We start from the raw sequence: 22,379 nt of genomic DNA on the forward strand, positions 1-22,379 counted from the left end.
GTTTCACGGCCAACCTGGTGCAGCTGTTCTCTTCTCTGAATCTCCAGTCTGGGGCGGTTCCTGGCACCCGGGCGTAGAGTTTGTCCGCACCGGCCTCGGTCAGGTAACCGAGACTCTGAACCCGGGCGCCCGCACCAGGCAGGTACCATCGAGGAGAACCGACAGCCCTGGCTTCCGGACTGAGGCCCTGTGACTCCCTGCAAGTCACACCGGGACGAAGGGCACTCCTTCCCGGCTCTGGCCTGTGTGTTGGGACGCCGCACTGGCTGCGGGGAACAGGGGCCCTCTCATTGCTCTGTCCAGGCTCACTAAGGGGCCCTTATATCGTCTAAAGTGGCCAAGAATTTCTCCCCACTTTCCTCCGGGAAGGAAATGAGGTGACCAGGTCCTGCTGCTTTGAACGTCAAGTACTCGAACAGTCTGAAAGGCCCGGACTGGCATTTACTTACCTTTGGGGCACTGTGAACCCCGAACCCCTACAGCAAAGCCTACAAGCTCCGACCGGCCCTGACTGTCATCCACCTGCCTGCGTAGCCAGTCCATGGTCCCACGAGATACCACACCAGGAAGAAGGACAGGCCAGGATCTGCTTAATTCCTGGTCGCTCGATTTGTCTTCTGGCGGCAGGTGCTCAGAAGAATCAAGAAGGGCCGTTACGTCAAACCCTGTGCCTGACTGAGACTTTCATCTGGGTCCCCTGGGCCCCAGCGCCCCACCAAGGAAGGGGTGACACGATGCCCTCACGACAAACTGGAACCGTTTGGTTTCCGGACTGAGTCATCACTAAAACAGAAGGGAAAATTCATCGGGAAATTTGAGAATGGAACTCATTGTGTTCTGCTGTGTTGTGCTGTGTTTGTTTTCTGGCCATAACTACCTATCGCTCAAGAGCTTGAGTCTGGCACAGGACAGCCAGGGATGATTCGTGCCTTCCCGAGGGGACAAAAAATTCTGTCAGCATTAGCCAGCTCACGGGAAACACACTGCAAGGGTGCCACGTGATCCAAGACCGGATTTCACAGTGATCGTCAAAGAGGTATTTTGAACGGGAGCTTCCCATCTGAACACCACACAGAGAAAACCGGCCCGGACGCACACGCCGTTCACATCAGAAAGCACCTGCTCAAAGTCGCAGGAAAGGGAGAACCGATGACGCCTCATCTCGTGTCTGCACGTGTTCCTCAGTCTCCGAGGGTGACCGAACGCGTGGGCTTCATCGCAGTCCTCAGAGGCGGTGGCGTGAGCCTGCGACGGGCGGCCTGGCCGACTCTGTTGTAGGCCTTGCTCCGTGAGGGACCGGAGCCAGAGTTCCTTCTTCGGGTTCTGTTCTCTTGCCTTCGCGGTGGGGGCAACAGTCTCTGCCAAGCCTGGCTTCTGAGGTGTTTTAGGAAAGAGGTGAGATGATGCGTGTGAAGATGTGCCCAGGAAGGCCAGCAGGGCCCAGGGCCGCTTCTCCCTCTGCACGGGCTCTAGGCCAACCCCGGTGAGCTCGTGCAGGCTCCGGGCTTTCAGGGCCACGTCCTGGCTCGCAGGTTGGCATTTCCACCCCCAGACACATTCTCCACACGCCAGACTCCTGTATCCACCTGCCAAATAGAGATCTGTTTGGATGTGAAATAGATCACTCAAATTTAATATGCAAAAAATGATATTGGCTATTGCAATGTTTAGCCATTACAGTAATAGTATTGTGGGGAATAGTCCAGGGCAAGCTACAGAAACCTAAAAAGAAAACTTAAATATGCATCGGTCCAATGTTTTTAATAAGTATTTCTGCGGTCTTTCACATGATTAGAATATCAAATTTTTGTCCTAACTGGAAAATACTTTTCCTCCTCACTTTTCATTGTACCTTTGTTCAGGGTCCTTTTCCATATAGTTGTTTCAATTTTTTAGTGTGTTTATGTGATCAATTGTGTTCATGATCATTCTCAGGTCTTATTCCCTACAGAGCTCCCTCTGCCATGTAACATTCCACAAACGTGCCCTTAAATCATCTTCTGGTATGTTAAAATTTTTGTCTACTTGTAATTAATTTTGGTGAGAAAGGACCCTGGATTCTAACTTTGTTCTTTCTCCAAAGTCTTAGTCAGGTGTCCCCAAACTCTTTACTGGGTAATTCTTATTTGTCCCCTGAGTTGCAATGTCATCTTCATCAAATTCTAAATCTCTATCTGGGTCTCTTCTTGAGCATTTGTTCAAATGGCTAATATAGGTTCATTGATTCCAGGATGGCCTCTCTGAGGAAATTATTTGACAAATCCAATAGGGAAGGTGGGGAACATGGTGAGGAGAAAGAGAGGCAGAAACACTCTTACAGAAGAATCCTTTTGGAATGCTTAAGGAAGGCTCAGAGGAGTGTCTACCAAGTGACCTTTCAGAGGCATGTGTGGTTCTCCAAGTCTCATGCCAGCCGTGAGGACCCCATGCTGTGGGGTCTGGCATTAAGGACAGAGACCCAGTGAGGCGGGAGAGCTGGCTACCACTGTGACGTAGTAACTCTCAGAATCCTTTTCTGAGTTGGGTTTTCTTGACATCTCCACACTTGGGCTCTGTGCGCTGAGGGACCCCACCAGCAAGGCGGGAGAGAGGGCAGAAGGTTCCTTCCCGGTCTGGAGGTGATAATGTCAAGACTGGAGAAGGGGTTCCCAGGCTCTAGGTTACCTGAGACCATCAGAAGTGACCTGTCTACCCCATGGTCACCTTTAAAAATGGTGGCATGTACCCAGACCCTAGAGTTTGCCTTCAGAAAACACACAGTCCCAGGTACCTGCAGGGGACAGCTGGGTTCTCTGCTTCCTTCTCCCATGATGTGAATGGAAGTCTCTTGGCCTTCCCCAACTTCATCCGATAAGTAACTACAAATCACCCAAATCACCCTGCATTTCTGAGTTTATTGCTTGAAACCCACTGACACTTCTTAGTTGGAGCATTTCGGTTTTCAGTGGCCAAATGCAGCGCTGACTAGCTGGGGGCAGGTGGGGCTCACTGGAGAAAAGACTGCACGTGCCCCGACGTGCTTGCTCAGTGGAGGCAGCAGCAGGGCACTGATGCGCAGGAGCAGGTGGAGAAGCCACCTAAGGCCAAGGAAAGGACCGTCTTCAAGAATGAAGTGTGTCTCTACCCAACACTCACGCCAGACAGCAAGTATTGTCTAACTCCACCCACCAGGAGGGCAACCTACATTATTCGGGAGGCACCGGGCAGGGCACTCAGAAAGGTCTGGCCTCAGAGGTGTGGGGGTGGGGGGGATGAATCCTACACTGAACTCTGGTCCCGTGCAGGAAACCTTCAAAGCAAGACTCAAACAGATCAAACTGTTTCCATTCACTTTTTTAAAGATTTTATTTATTTTGGAGAGAGAGTACACAAACCGGGGGCAGGTGGGGAGTGGGAGGGGCCGGTGGGGGCAAGCAGAGAGGGAGAAGCAATGCGGGGCTCGATCCCAGGACCCTGAGATCATGACCTGAGCCAAAGGTAGACGCTTAACCGACTGGGACACCCAGCACCGCAAACTGTTGTCATTCACTTAACAGCATTCCTGAACAAAGCTCATGAATGTGTTTAGGAATACAAAGTTAGGCAGAACCTAAGGGAAAATCATAACGTCTGGTATCCATTCCAAAATGATCAGGCATGCAGAGAAGCAGGAGACTCCAACCCATAATGAGGAGAGAAATCAAGCAATAAGAGGCATTCAGACTGGAAAGAAAGAGGAAAAACTGCCTTTATTTGCAGATATGATCACCAATACAGAAAATGTAATGGAGTCTACGAAAGAACCACTAGACTTATTAGGGAGCTTAGCGAGTTTTCAAGATACAGCACGTTTTAGAGAGAAGTTTAAGAACATGTACAAATTAAAAATAAGAGGCGTAGGGGTGGGGCCCCTGGGTGGCTCAGTGGGTTAAGTGTCTGCCTTTGGCTCAGGTCATGATCTCAGGGTCCTGGGATCAAGCTGCACGTCAGGATCCCCGCTCTGCGGGGAGCCTTCCTCTCCTCTCCCTCTCCCCCTGCTTGTATTCACTCTCTCGCTGTGTCTCTCTCTGTCAAAAATAAATTTAAAAAATCTTTTTTAAAAAACCACACAACTGTTTTCCTCTACCTTTGTGGAGAAATTTTCTGGATTGGCAGAAGATTTGGTTCTATTTCTTCTCAGCTACTGAAAGTACCTGAAGAGAGCTTTCTTCATAGTTGAGGAGAGTGCGCAGGGAGGGGAAAACGCAGATGCCACCATCATGCCCTCTATTTCAAAGAGGGTCAAAGGATAGCAAAGGGCCTGGGAGTATAGAGAAAGCCCTATTCTTACCGACCTTGTCCTCTCCTCAATTCTCATCTACTTTTCCTGCATTTATCCTTTTCTGCATTTTTCATTAGTCACGTGGATGCTCCCTGGGGCCGGCAGAAGGAAAAGCACGATCCCAGCCTCCCAGTGCTGTGCTTAGCGTGATACCTTGGCTAAGAGAGTGGGAGCTTGACTCGAGTACAGCCGGCCTCTCTGAGCCCCAGTTCTTCACCTACAAAAGGTGTAATCAGGGTGGCGCTGACATCGCCAGCTTGCGGTGAGAATTACAGACAGCAATGGGGTCGAGAGCACAGCGGAGTGTCTGCGCACAGAAGAGTCTGGTTTCCACTGTACTTTCCGTCACTGGTCCCGGCAGCCACGGCAGGCTGTGGGGGCTGAACGCGGCCAGCCCGGCAGGGAGCGCCATCAGCAGGCTAGCAGCCTCCCACTCCGTGATCGCGCGAGCCCACGAAGTGTCCTGAAGAGTGAAGGCCCTGCTCTCCTGAGTCCTGCCGGCCGGTGTGACCCTCGACGGTTTGCCGCGACCCAGCGCAGGAACTTCTGCCGGCCAGAAGGAGAGAAGCCGCCTCCCGGGGGCAGCCTGTCCACTGATGGCAAACTTGAACTGTGCCACATTCAGATCAACGAGAGCTTTGCGGAAACGGGCGGGAGCGAGAACAAGTGCAAGGTGCTTGCGGGCATCACCGCGGTCCTCCTCGGCTCGGCCGCGCTCATCCTGATCTGGGAGAAGCACGGAGTGTACCGCAGACCTCGGAGGAGGAGTGGGGGGCTGAGCAGACTGACACGGTGCTCTACACGAAGGTCAGCCCGACCCACAGCTTCTCAGCCAAGCGGGACGACGGTAAGAACACGTGGAAGAGAGCGGCACCCCTCACGACCCCACCAGAGCCCTGCCTGCCTGCGGCCTCCAGTAAGGACACTGGCAACTGTCACGTTGTAGAACCGAGGCTCGCAAATGAGCAGTTCACGTGAAAAAAAAGTGTTTTCCCAAGACTCCACTACGCTGCCTCCATCTGTCCCTCTCCCACCCCAACCAACAAACTGTACCCGCACTTTTCTTCTGTGATCAGAAACAAGGCCAATAAAGCACAAAATTCTAGTTCTAGTGTTTCCGAATTCTTTGCTTGTGCAAACTGAGGTTTGGGGGGCTGTGACAGGGATGTAGGGGAACTAGCATTCTGGTAGGGTGGGCGCATTTTCTGAAGAGCAATTTTGTATTGGAGATCTACCTCTTGGAATCTATCTTAAGAAAAGAACCATTCAGGCGCACCTAGGTGGCTCAGTGGGTTAAAGCCTCTGCCTTCAGCTTGGGTCATGGTCAGTCCAGGGGTCCTGGAATTGAGCCCCACGTCGGGTTCTCTGCTCAGCGGGGAGCCTGCTTCCCTCTCCCTCTGCCTGCCTTTCTGCCTACTTGTGATCTCTCTCTGTGTCAAATAAATAAATAAAATCTTTACCAAAAAAAGAAAATAACCATTCATACAGAGACTTACATACAAGAATTCCTCTGAGACATTATGTATAATAGGAAAAAAATTTGAGAAAAATACAAGTGTTGAACCAATATATCATAACACATCCTGTATGTATTTATTTGATAAGATGTTTTTGAAGTTTTAGACAGAGGTAAAGCCCAAATTTCAGATGAAAAATATCTCAGGGGGGAAAAATGATGCTAAATTTGAAAAGCCTTACTCATTTATATGACGCTATAAATTTATTGTATTATTCCTACAACCCTAAAATTACAAAAGTATTCGAAAATGCTGACATTAGTCAATGCTGAATGATAGGAACCAAGCAATTTTCATTTTCTTTCATTTTTTCAATGTTTTCAACCGCCTTGTACAAGTTGAATATCTGAATCCCAGAACCTCCCCTCCAACCTGAGGACAAATCTGGACGCTGAAAAGAAACTCAGACACGTAACAGTGCTTCAGTTTTATTATCTGTGGCAACCAATATTTAAGGCCAATGAAAACAAACAAGTGAGCAGCGAGTACTGCAGGGCCAGTATGGCCAACAATTATGCTCCAAAACAAAGAGGCAACTACTGCAAAATCATGCACCTGGGGAAGGACACACTGCCTAAAACGGGGCTCTCTTGTGAACTCAGCCCCCTTTTCCAGGCCGAGGCTTGGCAAAAAACGGGGGCACAAAGTGCTGCATGGTCTGAATTATGGTGGAAAGCTGGTTGAGCAGGGTGGCAGTGGAAATCTGCAGGAGGGTAGAGTCCTGGGCAGTGAGTTTGCTAAAAGTGAGGGGAAAAGGAAATAACTTTAGATTTGGTTAACGAACTCCCAGCCCTCATCAGTGCAAAACCCCTCCCCAAGCCACGCCTGAGGATGCAATAGACCCTGTGCCCCACATGCCTCTTTAGCCCAAGCCTTCGGTGTTTGCGCATGTCCCAAAGACCGACCCTCATGCTGAGACTGGCCCAGGTTCCCACCTGCTCCCCCGAGCCCCTTCTAGAACTTACATTAGCAGGTCACTGCCAATCACTGCGAGCTCCATCTGAGCGGCCCCCTGGAAGGATTCCTCGCCTGAGATCAGGTACTGGCGGGCCATCTCCGCATCCACGTAGCACAGGAAAGGCACCCTGAGGGCGCTGGTGGAGATCCGGTTAAGGCAGCATCTTTGCGGACTTTAGGGCTGAGGCCGCCCCACCCACCGGAAGCCTGCCTTCCCCCAGACTGCCCCTCGGGCCCCCAAGACCACCTGGGGGGCTTCAGGAAGTCTGCCTCACAACCCCCCTCAGACCACCCCAGCTTTCTCTCCAGCTCCTCCTCCCCCGCCGCCCCACTCCCCTCCTGCCCCAACTCCGCAAGTCCCCCGCCCACACTCCCCCAAACCCCTCCTACCGATCCTTCTGCCCCCACCTCCTGCGAACTCCCTGCCCCCTCCCAGTCCCAGGGGCTGCTTCGAAAGGATACAACTCCAACAGCTGGCTTCCTGAGGCTTCGCCTGAGGCCAAGGCTGAAGCGTCTTCACCGTTCCTAGGGGCAGGCGATGCCCCCTCGAGCTCAGAAGCTCCCCCAGCCACTGGGCCCTCAGCTGCGGTCCCATCACAGCCTTCGGGTTCTCCGGGGCCTCCGGGACCCTCGGGCGCTCCGGCACCACCCTCGGCACCCCCCGCACCATCGTCTGGGGCCTGCATGGCTGCTCCGACTGCCTTCTTCGAGCCCAACCCTGCCACTGAGGCTCCCGCCTGAAGCTCCGCCCCTCCGCGCGCAAGGCCGCTGGGGACGCCCAGGGCGCATGTGCAGACAGACCTCGCGTATGGCTTCTCGCATGTGATTGGTTCCCGCCAAGCCGACCCTGCCTGCGCGGGAAAGCAGGCTCCCTCAGGAAGCCCCGCCCCTAGCACGCGAGGCAACTCAGGTTCCCTACTGCGCCTGTGCAAACAGGCCCCTCCTATCCTTGACTGAGAGGCTGGAGGGGAAGCGTGTGGTTGGAGGAAGGGGGAATAGTCCAGACGAAGGGGCAGAGAAAAAAGGGGCAAATGTGGCAGGGGGAATGGGGTCAAGACATGGCTGATTTAGCCTTCTGGGGACACTCGACACCATGGTTTGGACTTGGAGAGGTGTGTACTGAGGGAAAGACTGTCAATGGCCTTGTGGTCCCTCTGTGTATCTCAGTTGCCCCATCAGTAAATGGCAAGGGGACAGTGGCAAGCTGGGAGAAAGTGAATCATATCAAAAAGTCTCTTGTCAGTCTCAGACTTTTAAGATTCTAAGAATAACATTTCTAAGTTACAAGAGCTATTTATAGGTTCTGGACACAAGTCTCTAACCAAACATGATTTTAAAATATTTTCATCCATTTTGTGGGTTGTGTTCTCAATTTCTTGATTAGTATTATTTGCAGAACAAAAGTTTTTAATTTTGATGTAGTCAATTATTTTTTTAAATTTTGTTTATTTATTTGACAGACAGAGATCACAAGTAGGCAGAGAGAGAGAGGAAGGGAAGCAGGCTCCCTGCTGAGCAGAGAGCCCTATGCGGGTCTCAATCCCAGAACCCTGACACCATGACCTGACCTGAAGGCAGAGGCTTTAACCCACTGAGCCACCCAGGCACCCGGATGTAGCCAATTTTATTTTCTTCTTGGTCACTTATATTTTTGGTCCCCATTCTATACAGAGAAAGATTGATACTCTGCAATATACAATCCCACTGGGCAGTGACTTGTGTAGAAAAGCAGTCACCATATGCATGCTGAGGTCATGCTCCTAAGAGCAGATGGCTCATGAGGTGTGATAGCTAATTCTATGTATCAGCTTGCCTGGTCACAGGCACCCCAAGTACACAATGTTTCTGGGAATGTCTGTGAGGGTGTTTCCATATAGGATTAGCATTTGAATCTGTGGATTCAGTAAAGTAGACCCCCAGTTTTGGGTAGACATTATCCAATCCCTGAGAGCCTGCACAAAACAAAAGGTGGAGGAAGGAGGAATTTGCCCTTCCCCGCTTTCCTCTCTCTCACTGTTGAGCTGTGATATCTCATCTCATCTCATCTTCTCACACCCCCCCTTGGACTGAGATTTACACCACTTCCCCCTCCCTTGGTTCTCATACCTTCAGACTCAGGCTGAATTACACCACCATCCTTCATGGGTCTCCAGCTTTCAGGCCAGGTCATGGCATCCCTCAGCTTCCATAATCAATCTACATCTATCTATCTACCTATCTATGGGACCCCTCAGCTTCCACAATCTATCTATCTATCTATGAATGAATGAATTGGCTGTTGGTTTTCTTGGTCCTACTTCTCTGGAAAACCCTAATACAGATTTGGTACAAGGAGGAGTTCCAAAGGAACAGGATTTTAGAGATGAGTTCTCTGAATTGGCTCTCAGGTTTCTGGAATTGACTTACCAATCTGATTAGATTTAAAGATGCTCATGTCTGTTTCTAGTGGTAAAGAGAACACTGATAGCCCATGGCATAAACTGATAGAGATAAGCAAAATATCTGCATTGGATACTCCTAATCAACCACGTAGAAGGAACAAGGAGCCAGGTGACTCTGTATATATTTTTGAACATTTTTTTGGAAAACTCACAAATACAGTGATGTCGGTGGGTAGCTCCTAATGTGGCTGGACAATGTGGTGAAAGGAGAGGATGAGCTCGGGGATTTGAATTCCCGGCTCAAACACCACATAACTGGCTTAAGAGCTCCTGTGTGTGCCCTGAAAGAAACACTTATGTTCTACAGCCACAGAGCCAAAATTGCTGGAAATTCAAATGCAGAACCTCATGTGCAACTACCTGAATTACAATGCAAGTTGAACCTCCAGACTTGAAGGGTGCCCACAGTTAAACTGAGGCCGTAGACTGGGAAAGAAGGGGATCATACAAATTAAGATGGAGAGGACATGTGGGAATACACTACTGAAGCCGAGGCCACTGAACCCCTAAACTGTGATGAGTGTTTACCAGTGGAAGTGGCCTCCCCACCCCCAGTGACAGCAGCCTCTAAACTCACAGTGGCATTGGCCTCTCCACCTCCCTGTGAGGGGATTAACTACACATCGCCCAAGGAAACCATAATGGCGTCCCCCTGAGGCAGCTGCCAGGCAAGATGGCACTGACTCTGTTCAGGACCTACCCCACCACTCCGCTTTGCTTCTAGACCTGTAAGTAGACTCAAATCCCAGCAGGCCCCCACAGGTAAGGTACAAAGTGTGACCTGTGAGGAGGTATGTTCCACTCCAAAACAATGGAACATACCAATTTATCCGGACAGAAATTCGGGGACCACGTGTGGGAATGGATACCGAGGGTGTGGGATAATGGTGGGCGGGACGTAAAGTTGGATCAGGCCACGTTTATCCACATGGGCTCGCGAAGCAGAGATCTTGCATTTAATACTGCATCTCCAGGATGCAACAGGTCTCTATTAGAATTAGAAAGGTCTCTGATGTTTGATTGGACCTAAACATGGCTCACCACGAACAAGTTAGAAATGCTGAACCTGCCTTGGTTTAATATAGAGGAAAGGATCAGAAGGCTTACAAGGTTGGAATGTTCGAGTGGATTTGTCATTTAAGACCTGCTCACCCACCCCGGGAGGGTCCAGAAGACGCACCTTTCACCAATGCTGTGAAGAATCAATTTGCGAAGGGAGCACCAGCTTCCTCGAAGAGTTCTGTGATTGCTCTTCTCGGCAGGTCGGACCTTATAGTGGGAACTGCAGCCACGGAATTGGAAACCCTCGATGCAATGGTAGTATTTGGGTACCAGCGTGGCAGAGGCCAGTGGGTGGCATTTAATCACCCAAGGCAGGGTGTGACTAAGGTTTCTATAATGGACAGCAGAGGTAAAGCAGCAATCAGAATAGCGGGGTTCATGCAGACACTGCAGCGTTGGCTAACTGAGCATGATGCTACTAGAAGTGAAATAGGAAGACTACTAAACTCCTAATGGATCTGTACAAGCAGAAATATCTAAATCAAGTGAACACAAGTCTTAAGTCTAACCTGAATCATTAAAAAAAGAAAGTCATGGCCCTTCAATCATTTTCAAGGTGTGAGCCAGTTCACAGACCCAGATCCACTTGGAAGAAGGGAAGCCCAGGTCCCCTTCACGAGCGAGCTTTGCACACTGCTGAAAATTTATAACTCTTGGTCTTTCTTTCTCCTAGCCTTCCCCGAAGGGACCAATGGCCTTTGACAAAGGTAATAGTACACTGAGATATAATCAATCTTTTTGGGGACTACAGACACTGACTCTGAACTGCTGCTAATTTCAGGAGACCCAAAATGTCCACTCTGGCCCAGAAGTCAGAGCAGAAGGCTCTGGAGGCAGGGAGATCCATGGAGTTCTCGCTAAGGTCTGATTCACAGTGGCCCAGTGTGTTCCTAAATGTATCATGTGCTTACGTCCCCAGCTCCAGAATGTGTAATCGAAATAGACAATCTTTGCAGCTACAGTTTCTGTGACCTGTGGAGTGAGGGTCAACTGGAAGCCATTAGAACTGCTTCTACCTAGGAAAATAGTAAACCAAAAGCAAGACCACATTCATGGAGGGAGTGTAGACTTTAGTGCCACCATCAAGGACTTGAGAGATGCAGGGGTGGCGATCCCCACCACATCCCCATTCAGCATTCCCATTCAGCTTGTGCAGTCGAGAGATGAGTCTTAGAGCACGAAAGTGTGTTACCATAAACTCAGCCAGATGGCAGCTCCCCTGCAGCGGGTGTGCCACCTGTAGTTTCATTGATCGAGCAGATAACACCTCCCTTGATACCTCGTATGCAGCGATTTTTTTTAATTTTATTTATTTATTTGAGAGAGACAGAATGAGAGCACAAGCAGGGGAGGGGGGGTCAGAAGCAGAGGGTGAAGGAGACTCCCCACCGAGCAGGGACCCTGACATGGGGCTTGATCCCAGGACCCTGAGATCATGATCTGGGATGAAGGCAGACGCTTAAGTGACTGAGCCACCTGGGCACCCCACTCTGCAGCTATTAATCTGGCAAATGTCTTTTTCTCCATCCCTGTCATAAGAACAGCCAGAATCTGTTTTCACTTCACTAGACCAGTAATACGCCTTCCCTGTTCTACCTCAGGGGCGAATCGGCTCTCCAGCCCAGGCTCATAATTTTGTTTGCAGGGATCCTGAGTATCTTCCCTTTCCACAAGATTTCACACTGGCCCATCACGTCGAAGACATGCCGATGGGACCTAGTGACAAAGAAGTAGCAACAGCTCTAGACTGATTGGTAATGTGTGTGTCTATACCGTATGTCGGAGGTTGGGAAATAAATCCAACAATTATTCAGGGGCCTTCTTGGTGAATTTCCTACGGGTCCAGTGGTGTGGGGCACATCAAGATAGCCCTTCTGAGGTGAAGAAGACGTTGTTGCTTCTGGCTCCTCCTTTACCACAAAAAGAGTCACAATGCCCACCGGGCCTCTTTGGGTGTGGGAGGCAACATATCCCTCATTCCTCCGACATACTGCAGCCCATTTACTGAGGGACCTGAAAAGCTGCTAGTTTTGAGGGGAGCCCAGAACAAAAGAAGGTTCTGCCGCAGGCCCAGCAGGTCTGGTGGTGTTCGAGGTGCCAGTGACAGCTAAGGATGCTGTTGGGAGCCTGTGGAAGCCCTAGAGGTGAATCACAGCACAGGCCTTTAGGATCTTGGAGCAAGGCCCTGACCCATCTGCTCTTCTCTGGAGAAACAGCTCTTGGCCTGCTCCTGGGCCTCACTAGAGGCCGAGCCCCGACACCAGGTCACTGGGTTACCTCGAGGTTAGAGCCGTGCGTCCTCACTCACGTGTCCTCTGACCCACTGAGCCATAAAGCTGGGCACGGACATCACCACGTGGACGTGTTACACGTGGAACCAGTGAGCAGACCTCGAAGGCACGAGGAAATGAAAAGTGAAAATGTGGCCCAGGGCACCCAGGGGGCTCTGTTGGAAGAGTGTGAGATTGTAGATCTCGGGTTTGTGAGATCCAGCTCCATGCGGGGTATAGAGATCATGTCAATAAAATAAATAGATAAACTTCAAAAAAATTTTTAAGTGAAAAATGGGCCCAAATGCCCATGGTCCCCAGTGCTGCTGCCCTGCTCCTCTCTCCCGGCACCTGTGGCCTCACGATGAGCTCCCTATGACCAGTTGGCAGGGGAAGGGCAGACTCGAGCCTGGCTGACAGAGGGTCCTGCACCACATGCAGGCAGCACTCCGAAGCGGGCTACAGCTCCGCTCCAGGATGTCATCTGAGACTGCGGTCAAGGGGGGACCCTCCCAATGGGCAGAGATTGCAGCAGCGCACCTCGTTTTTCACTGTTCTTGGAAGGAGAAACGGCCAGACGTGCGATTATATACCAGCCAGGGGCTTGGTATACCAGCCAAGGGTTTGGCAAGATGCTGAGGGATTTGGAAGGAGCATGATTGGAAAATTGATGACAAAAGAGCCTTGGAAAGAACTTTCCAGAAGGGCAAAAGCATGAAGGTGTCTTGTCCCATGTGAATGCTCAGCAAGGAGCAACTCTGCAGAGGAGGATTTTCGTGATCAATGGATAGGAGGACCCACTCTGCCGGCTACTGTCAGCCTCTCTCCTGAGCCAGCGCAGTGGCCTCGTGAACAAAGTAGCCGTGGACACAGGGACGGAGGTGACGCAAGCACTCAGCCACATGGACTTCCACCCACCAAAGCTGATGACATTAGACAACTTCAGTTGTGAAAAGGGCAGCGTTTTGTCCTGGCTGGAGTGCAGGCTTACTCGGGAGAGGGGTTCGCCTTCCCTGCGCGCAATGCTTCCCCCCAAAGCCCGGTCTGCGGACTCACGGAGCCCCTGACCCGGGCTCGGGGGACCACACAGAGCCGGGCTCGCAGGCGAGGAAGTCTCTCGACAGCCAGAAGCACGTTCCCGGGCCCCCGCGCGCGCAGCCTTCCCTGGTCTTCCTGGCTTCGTCCCCCGCCATCCTGAAGCGGCCGCCTTGGCAGAGCCGCGGAGTGGCCTTCCCAAGCCTCAGTGGCGGGGCTGGCTGGGGCCACCGCTCGCAGGGCCGGGGCGAGGCTCCCCAGAAAGCCTCCTGAACCCCGATTGCGCATCCCCTCTACGGCCTCCTGCTCCCGTGGGATTCGTGGCTGCGGGAATCACCAAGCAGAAACGGCACCAACTCCCTATTCCCCCTCGTGACCCACCGGCAACACTAGTGCTTCTTGCTCCTGTGGCCTTGTTCTCTGGGGTTCTAGAGGCCTTGGTTCCGAAGGGAGGAAAGGTCCTTCCCAACAGGAAGCCCAACACCGATTCTGCCGAACTGGAAGTTAAGATGCCACCTGGCCACGTGGGGCTCCTCGTGCCTGTGAATCAATGGGCAAGGAAGGGGGTTCCTGTGCTGGCTGGGATGATTGATCCTGATTACCAAGGGGAAATTGGACGACTACTCCACCATGGAGGTAAGGAAGACTGGGGTGCAGGAGATATAAGGGTGTTTCTTATTATTAAGTCTCTTAGCATTACGCCCTGTGATTAAAGATAATGGAAAACTACAACAACCCACTCCAGGCAGGACTATTAATGACCCAGAGCCTTCAGGAATGAAGGTTGGGATCACCCCACCCAGTTAAAAAACCAACTGAGGTGGTTGCTGAAAGCAGAGGGAATATAAAATGGGTAGTGAAAGGACGTTCATAGAAATACCAGCGATAAGCATGTTACCAGTTACAGAAACAAGGACTGTAATTGTCATGACTATTTCCTTCTTAGGAATTCCTGTGTGTGTGTATGTGTGTCTGTGTGTGTGTGTTTGATTTCCTCTCTTATTCCCGTATCATGTACCATAAGATATATTGATTTTATATCATAGTATTTAAGTTGTGTAACTTTTATTTTGTTTTTTTTTTAAGATTATTTATTTATTTATTTATTTGAGAGAGAGAAAGAGAGTGAGCAGGGGAAGGGGCAGAGAGAGAGGGAGAAACAGGCTCTCTGCTGAGCAGGGTTCCATCCCAGGACTCCAGGATCATGACCTGACACAAAGACAGACGCTTGACGGACTGAGCCAGCCAGGCGCCCCATGTTTTGTTACTTTTAAATCATAGTACCTAAGTTATGAGGTATCGAGAAGAAGAGTAAACATCATCACTCAAGGACTTTAACTCCTCATCTGGGGAAGGGGTTAGTGCATTTTTTACTTTATCCAGGATAGTTGTACCATGTTAATGGTAATTATGACCTTGTTATTGTCTTTATTTGAGATTAAGTATGGTTTAAGGATATGTGTATGGGTGTCAATTTAACACCAACTTGTGATGACCCTTGTGATGTGTGATGTGTGACCCATGTTGTGATGGTTAATTTTGTGTCACCTTGACTGGCAATGGGGTGTCCAGATTAAATGTTATTTCTGGGTGTGCCTGTGAGGGTGTTCTCAGATGAGATCAGCATTTGAATTGGTGGACTCAGTAGAGTAGACTGCTCTCCCCAGTATGTGTGGGCATTATCCAATCTGTTGAGCGCCTGAATAGAACAGAAGGCAGAGGGAAGAGAAACTTACACGCCTTTTTTCTGTCTTACTGCTAGCTGAGATCTCTCATCGCACATTCTCCTGCCTCTGGACCTGGATTTACATCATCAGCTCTCCTGGTTCTCAGGCCTTCAGACTTGAACTGAATCATATCATGGCTTTCCTGGGCCTCCAGGATGCTAATAGTATATTGTGGGGCTTTTCAGCCTCCATAATCACCTGAGCTAATTCCTCATATATTGTTTCTGTCTCTCTGGAGAACCCTGATTAATACACTAAGACACTTACAAGATGCTGCTGCTCCTGCCTCTATGACCAAAAAAGATCCTAATCCTCATTTGCAGGGTCCCCCTGTGGCATAGCCAAGGGATTAATTCAACCATGGCCATGGGAGAGGCCTGTAACACTGATGATACTAATTTGAGGCTCCCTGGAAGAAGAAACTTACAAATATAGGCCTCCCCAAAGTATATCCAGTAACCACATACACATAGATAAACACACACACACACACACACACACACATACGTGCGCACACACACACACACACACACTGGGAAAGTTGTCCGATAGTTGCCAAATAGTGAATGGTCTGAAGAACATTGTTGGTGGGAAGTGGGATGAGACTTTCGCAGAACCTCATTCGCTTAGAGGAATTTTCGGTAAGATGTAACAAGGTAAGGAGGAATTTTCGGTAAGACAAAAATGAGGTAGGCCTTTCTCTTTTTTGCCACCATCCCGCTGTGTGTGGACGTTTCTGGCCATGTCTTCTCACAAGACTTTCAGAATCAAACGATTGCTGGCCAAGAAACAAAAGCAGAACCGTCCCATCCCCCCAGGGGATTCAGATGAAAACTGGTAATAAAATCAGGTCCAACTCCAAGAGCAGAAGAACCAGGCTGGGTCTACAAGGCATCACACATCATGAGAAGACACACCTAACTGGCACACACGTGAAGATCCTGTGTTCTATCCTATCACTCTGTGAACATCCTTTCTCCCTGGCCAATAGACATGTTTTCTCAGGGAAATGATTTTTCTGCTACTACCCCTCTGCACCAGTAGGTTGGTTCAGTAATAAATGTGAAATGTTTCAGCTTTAGAAAAAAAACCAAACAGGTAGTGATGGAGGGTGGGGGAGAACGGAACAAACCACTCAGTGGTGTGGGCATGGGGAAGAGCTTGGAGGAAACACCCCCTCTCTGCCATGTGATCCACAACAAATGAATCAAGGGAGATGAGGAAAATTGAAAGATCACTTTGGGAAGGCTCTTCAGGGGGAGTTGAGGTAAGTCCCCCTTACTCTAACAAGATAATTTGGCCCTCCCTCGCAATTTACCCCCCTCTCCCTGCAGGCAGATGGGATGGGCTGGTGCACTGTGATGTCAGTCTGAGTCATCCCACGACTACCAGGGTCTAGGAGGAGTTTCTTGGTGACTAGAGGAAGTCGAAGGGTATGCCTCTTCATTGTACTAGAGAGAGTATATATAGGGAGATCAGGAGAACTGTTGGTCAAGACAATGTTGACTTAGACGAGGTAGAGGTGAGTGGGAAACCACAAGAGCCCAGCACAGATTCAGAACCACCAATCACAAGCATTAACCAGCCAACTACAAGCAACAGACAGGGGATGAATGAGAAGAAACCCTGTCAACCCAACATCGAAGACATTGAAAAGGTCAGCTCACACAACCTATGGTCCTCCTCTACACCCCCAAGACTCCCACCTGTCCTCGTCTGGGACAAACTCCCTCCTCAGCCCACACCCCTTTTATAAATCCACACTTCCCATGTAGCAACCCCCCCCCCATCTACTGCTCCCAAACTAATGTCCTCTCTTTTCCCACCAGTTGAAGCAGATCGTCAGCAGGGTAAAATTAGCCCTTCAACAGAGTTCAAGTAATCCAAAGAAAACAAGAAAGCAGAAAGGATTAGTCTGTTACCGCAGGGCATATAAAAAGGCGAATCCAAATAAGGCAGTCCAAGGAAAAAAGAAACTGGACAACTCTGCCTCTGCGAGTAATGTCTCACACGAGTAGAGCCCAAGACCTAAAACTCTTCTCTGCATCCCCAGAGGAAGCTCTGAAAAACGGCCAATCCATAAAGAATAAACCTCATACCAAAACGTACACTAATGGTGACAATTAATAAAAGCAACACATTTTGAAAATTTGTGTATGTGTCTTTTGAGTTCTCTGATGGTATGGAGGTTGGAAGAAAGGGAAGAGACAGGTTGTGAGGAGAGAGGTATGTAAAGTCCAGGAGGGCTGGGGTCAGACTGGCAGATCGACAGTTACACAGTAACTGGCTATGAAGACTGGGTCATGACTGAACACTGAAGACGGATTTCCCTCCTTGATACTTTAACCCACAGGCAAGGAAGAAAAAAAAACTTGGTGTTTCTGTGTGGGGGAATGGGGGAGTAGGGCAGGATGGGAAAAAAAGAGAGGGGTGACATCAAGGTTTAGATTGCTAGAACCCAGATGGGGAGACATGTGATGCAAGGGAGAGGGTGGAGTATGTGATAAAAAGTCTGATGCTGTTTTTTAATGTGTGACTGCTGAGAGCTTCCAAGCTCCACTCCTCCCTCTTCTGCCCCACATTTACGCAAGCTGATTAGGAGCTCTGAAATTTGAGCCACACAAGTCCTAGCCCATGTACAGGATCCCTTACTCCAGCCCCAGCCCCTAACTACCACACAACCCCAAGCCAGTCTTCTTCCCCAGCTCTCTCAAACCAGTGTTGGTCCTGTTTGGGAGCCAGCCCAGGTCTCCCCAGAAAGCCTCATTATGTGAGTAATGAACCATTTATTCCCTATTGGTGCTCATACAGCAGCAGCAGACGCAGCATCCAAACCAAATTCGGGCTGTGTGGGGAGTCTCACACCTGTGGGGAGACTACAACAAACTCACATGCTTTACAGAAACTTAATTAGTGGAACATATATGGCAATTTACCAAAGATACCAGTATTTCAGGAAATGTGTCTTTGGCGCCAAGTTAGTGTCAGATATTGTTGTAGGCCCCGGGCTTACAGTGAAGAACAAGAAGTCAAAAGCTCCTGCCATCAGGAGCTTATTTTTTTGTGGGCTTGCAGGTAGTTGAAAGTGGGGGGAAAGGGCAGAGCAGGGGACAGCCGCTAAAACTGTGGGCTGTGAAGAAGCCCCCGAGGAGTTGACATCTGAGTTGAGACCTGAACACCAAGGTGGAGTGTATAGTGTGGAGATTTCAAAGAAAAGTATTTAGGTAGAAGAAACAGCAAGTAGCAATATCATGAGGAAAGAAAGAGGCCGCAGGCTGAACAGCAAAAAGGCCAGTGTGACTAGAGCTCAGTGAGAGAGGGGCAGAATGGAAACAAATGACTGAAACTTGAGGGGTCACCAAAGATGAGGTTGCATAGGGCCTTGTTAATAAACGTACACTTTATTATTAAGGAGAAAGTTTAAAATAGACGTACAAAATAAAAAGAAACATTGGTCTGGATTCAAACCCAGCTCTGAAACTTCCTATCTACCTCTTGTCTTAAGAAAATCACTCAATTTATGTGAGCCTGTCTCCACATTTGTGAAAAGCCTATAATACCAACATAACGAAACTTTTAGGAGAATTAAATTAGATGCAGTGACTGGCATATAGTCAAAAGTCAGCAAATGATAGTTAGGAAGGTTATTCATTACCACTCTCTCAAATGCTTTTGCCTCGGACACACTTGGGAATGCTCATGACCAAATTGCCTCATGCATCATGACTCACTTTGGTCTTGTGTCTTTGAAAGGTTTAAAACTGCCTTTCCAGGAAGTAAGCCTCAAAGATGTTATCAGTCAGAGAGAGTGATTCTGAGGTGAGCACCGAGGACAGGCTAAGGTGGCCTAGATACAGCTCAGCCAAAAACTTCCTTTTGCAGGCCTGGCAAACAAGGACACCTGCTAGAAGTTCCTGCTTCTAGAAAACACGAGAAAGTTATCAGTTAATAAGTGTGATGATTTAGGGGCAAGCATGGTTGAGGCTCTGACTCTCCAGTGAGTATATGGGGCAAATATTTTGCTCAATGCAGCCCAGGGAAAATAACCTAGAGGGCCCCAACTTGGGTCTCCCTCATGCCCCAAATGCTTCCAAAGGCAGACATGGTAACCTTCCACATCAAACTTGCGGCCAGGGCTAAGTGCGCTTACAGATATTTCCCATTTGATAAGAAGGGGTAATAACATGCCGCGTGGTTCTTTTATTTGACAAATGCCATTGCTTTTACTCTGTGCTTGTAAAGTTCCTAAGGGATTCCCACACATTAATACATTTAATCTACACTATAGCTTGAGACAAAGGTACTGATATAAACACTTCTATAGAGGAGGAATCTGAATTTCTATGTTTTATACATTATTTTAGAGTCTATAGAAATGATGGAAATGTCTCCATCTCACTTTGAAAATCCTTCCTCATCCTGTTGGAACTGGGTCAGCTGTTTCTCTCAAGATTCATGTCTTTATTCAGTTCTCTGACTTTTGTTAACGTCCTCCCTTGTCTTTCCTCTATGATGACTATGTGTTCTTTTTATTTCAACTCTAATATTTTTAAGTTCAGATTTGGACTTGTTCTTTCCTATACCAACCTATTTTTGTCTCATGGATGTAGCCCCTAATCCCTGTGAAGACTTTTATTTTCTGTGGGACACTATCTCTTTGCTTCTAATAAACCCTAAGCTGTACACTTCCCTTCTGGAAATTGTTTTAAATCAGATTTTTTAAATGTTTTTTTAAATTTATGAATATAATATATTTCCCTGTGTAGGAAAAAGTAGAAAGGATCCACTTTTCAGTTGTGACAAAGCATTCAATATAATGAAAATCAAACAGGATCTTTAAGGAGATGAGCGATAACCTAAATAAAACACAGGTTCTTTGTATATAACATCAATGCATCAAGTCTCTGCATACCTAATCAAATGCTCATTTTAATTTAGATAAAATTATTTCTGAAACAATCTACACATAATATTTGAAAATGATAAAGGGTAAAATGGTTTTGTGTGGGAAGTGAGGGAAGGGAGGTGGTTTTGAAGGAAGGTGAGAAATAAAAGGTATTTTTTAAGTGAGATGAGGGAGGGAAGTACTTTGTAGGGGAAGGTGAGAACTTTCTGAAGGGACATGAAAGAAGGAAGGCCTTTTTGAGTGGAGAAGAGGAAGGTTAGCACTTTGTGAAAGGCCTTGATGAAGGGGACCTTTGAGAGAGGAGATGAGTGGGGAAAAACTTTATGAGGGAATGTGATGGAGTGAAGTCAACTGTGAGAAAAAGTGAGGAAGGGATTCACTGCTGAGGGAAGAGAAGGCCTTTGTGAAAGCAAGTGGGAGATGAGTTGAGTAGCATTTATGAGGGAAAGGAATGCCATTTTAAGGAGAGATGAGGAAAAGGAGGCCCTCATGAATGAAGTTAAGAGTGGAAAGGGCTGGGGTGCCTCGGTGGCTCAGTGGGTTAGGGTCCTGGGATCGAGCCCCGCATCGGGCTCTCTGCTCAGCGGGGAGCTGCTTCCTCCTCACTCTCTGCCTGCTTCTCTGCCTACTTGTGATCTCTGTCTGTCAAATAAATAAATCTTTAAAAAGAAAAAAGAGTGGAAAGGGCTTTGTGAGATGAGGTGAAGAAAGTTAGTACTTTGTCTGCAGAGGTGAGGAATGCTAGTCCTTCCTAAGGGGAGTTGAGGGAAAGAAGGGCTTTCTGAGGGGAAGTGAATGAAGGAAGACCATACCGAGAGAAAGAAAAGCTTCTATGAAGAAGCATGAAGGAGGTCGGCACCTTGTGAAAGGAGGTGAGGGAGGGAAAGCTTTTGTGAAGGGACATGAGGGAGGTTAATACCTTGCAAGCATAGGGAAAGGAGCAAAGACCTTGTAAGGATGGTGAGGCAGAAAATGCATTAGTGATGGATGTAAGGAAAGAAAGACATTTTCTGAGGGAGATGAGAAATTACTATTTTGTGAAGGGAGGTGAGGGAGTAGAAGCCGTTTTGAAGAGGGCAAGGGAAGGAATGTCTTTGTGAGGGAACTTGTGAGAGGTTTGTACTGTGTCAGGAGAGGTGAGAGAAGGAATGACTTCATGATGGGAGGTGAGGCAAAGAAGGCCTTAGTGAGAGAAAGGAAGGCCTTTATGTAGGGAAAGAGGGGGAGAAGGAGTTTTTGTGCATTCGAGAGGGAGGCCTATGACAGAGGAGGTGAGGGGCAGTAGGCCTTTTCAAGGAAGATGTGAAAAGGAAAGACTGTATGGGGAGGTGAGTTAGAGAACTTTGTTAAAGGAAGGTGAGGGAGGGAAGGACTTTGTGACTGGAAGCAAGGGAGATTAGAACTTTGTGAGACAAGAAAACCAAAGGAAGGTCTTTTTGAGGAGAGATGAGGAAGATTACCACCTAGAGAGAGGGAAGAATTGAGAGGGCAGAGAAGGGAGGGAAGGCCTTTATGATGGCAGGTGATGGAGGTAAACCAATTCTGAGAGCAAGTCCAGCAGTGAAAGCATTAGTGAGGAAAGGAACAAGCCCCGTGAAGAGAGGTAAAGGAAGTTAATTCTTTATGGGGGGCACATGAAGGAGAGAAGGCCTTTGACATAGGATTTGAAGGTTGTAGTACTTTTAGAGGGGAGGTGAAGGAAGTCAGGTCTTTGAGGAAGCAACAGAGGGAATGCTTTAGTGAGGTTGTGAGAGAAAGTGAGAGAAGGAAGGACTTTGTGAGAGGAAGTGAAGGAAGTTAGTACTTCTGGAAGTGAAGTAAGGGAGTGAAGACCTTTGTTAGGGAAGTGAGGGAAGGAAGACCTTTGTGAGGGAAGAAAATGTCTTCCTGAGGATGGATGGTGGAGGGAAGTCCACTGGGTGGGGGGGTGAAATCCTTTTCACAAATCCTTTGTGAAGGAGGTTAGGAAGGGAAGTGTTTTGTGAGGGGAGGCGATGAAGGGAAGTTTTCTGTGAGGGAGGTGAGAGAGATTAGTAGTTTGGGCTGGGGAGGTGGTGAAGGCATCTATGGGGGAAGGGAATGCCTTTATGAGTAGAGGTGTGAGAAGGAAGGTCTTTTGAGGGAAGATGAATAAGTGACTCAAAAGCTTAATAGCATAAGGAGC

At 48.7% G+C, this 22,379-nt stretch overlaps 1 protein-coding gene and 1 long non-coding RNA gene across 2 annotated transcripts; one reads left to right on the plus strand and one right to left on the minus strand.

Annotated features, from left to right (window-relative positions):
• Positions 1 to 6,229: 6,229 nt before the first annotated feature.
• Positions 6,230 to 7,502, minus strand: LOC125091330 (cancer/testis antigen 1-like). The gene is made up of 3 exons (XM_047714887.1): positions 7,237 to 7,502; positions 6,783 to 6,911; positions 6,230 to 6,554 (listed from the first exon to the last, which is right to left on the minus strand). The coding sequence occupies exons 1-3, from the start codon at positions 7,458 to 7,460 to the stop codon at positions 6,416 to 6,418; spliced, it is 492 nt and encodes a 163-aa protein (XP_047570843.1). The 5' UTR covers positions 7,461 to 7,502; the 3' UTR covers positions 6,230 to 6,415.
• A 9,191-nt stretch (positions 7,503 to 16,693) lies between these two features.
• LOC125091340 (uncharacterized) lies at positions 16,694 to 17,459 on the plus strand. Its single transcript, XR_007124651.1, has 2 exons — positions 16,694 to 16,966; positions 17,139 to 17,459. It is a non-coding gene; the product is annotated as an uncharacterized LOC125091340 (long non-coding RNA).
• Positions 17,460 to 22,379: the final 4,920 nt, after the last annotated feature.

This window comes from Lutra lutra, chromosome X (assembly GCF_902655055.1).
Source record: "Lutra lutra chromosome X, mLutLut1.2, whole genome shotgun sequence".
Classification (NCBI taxonomy): domain Eukaryota; kingdom Metazoa; phylum Chordata; class Mammalia; order Carnivora; family Mustelidae; genus Lutra; species Lutra lutra.

Excerpts from the sequence above, each read along its gene's own strand:
- LOC125091330 (XM_047714887.1), bottom strand. The coding sequence starts at position 7,460 with ATGCAGGCCCCAGACGATGGTGCGGGGGGTGCCGAGGGTGGTGCCGGA. Across the intron at positions 6,912-7,236 it reads GGAAGCCAGCTGTTGGAGTT|CGCCCTCAGGGTGCCTTTCC; the intron begins GTATCCTTTCGA and ends GATCTCCACCAG. Across the intron at positions 6,555-6,782 it reads ATTGGCAGTGACCTGCTAAT|CAAACTCACTGCCCAGGACT; the intron begins GTAAGTTCTAGA and ends CCTCACTTTTAG.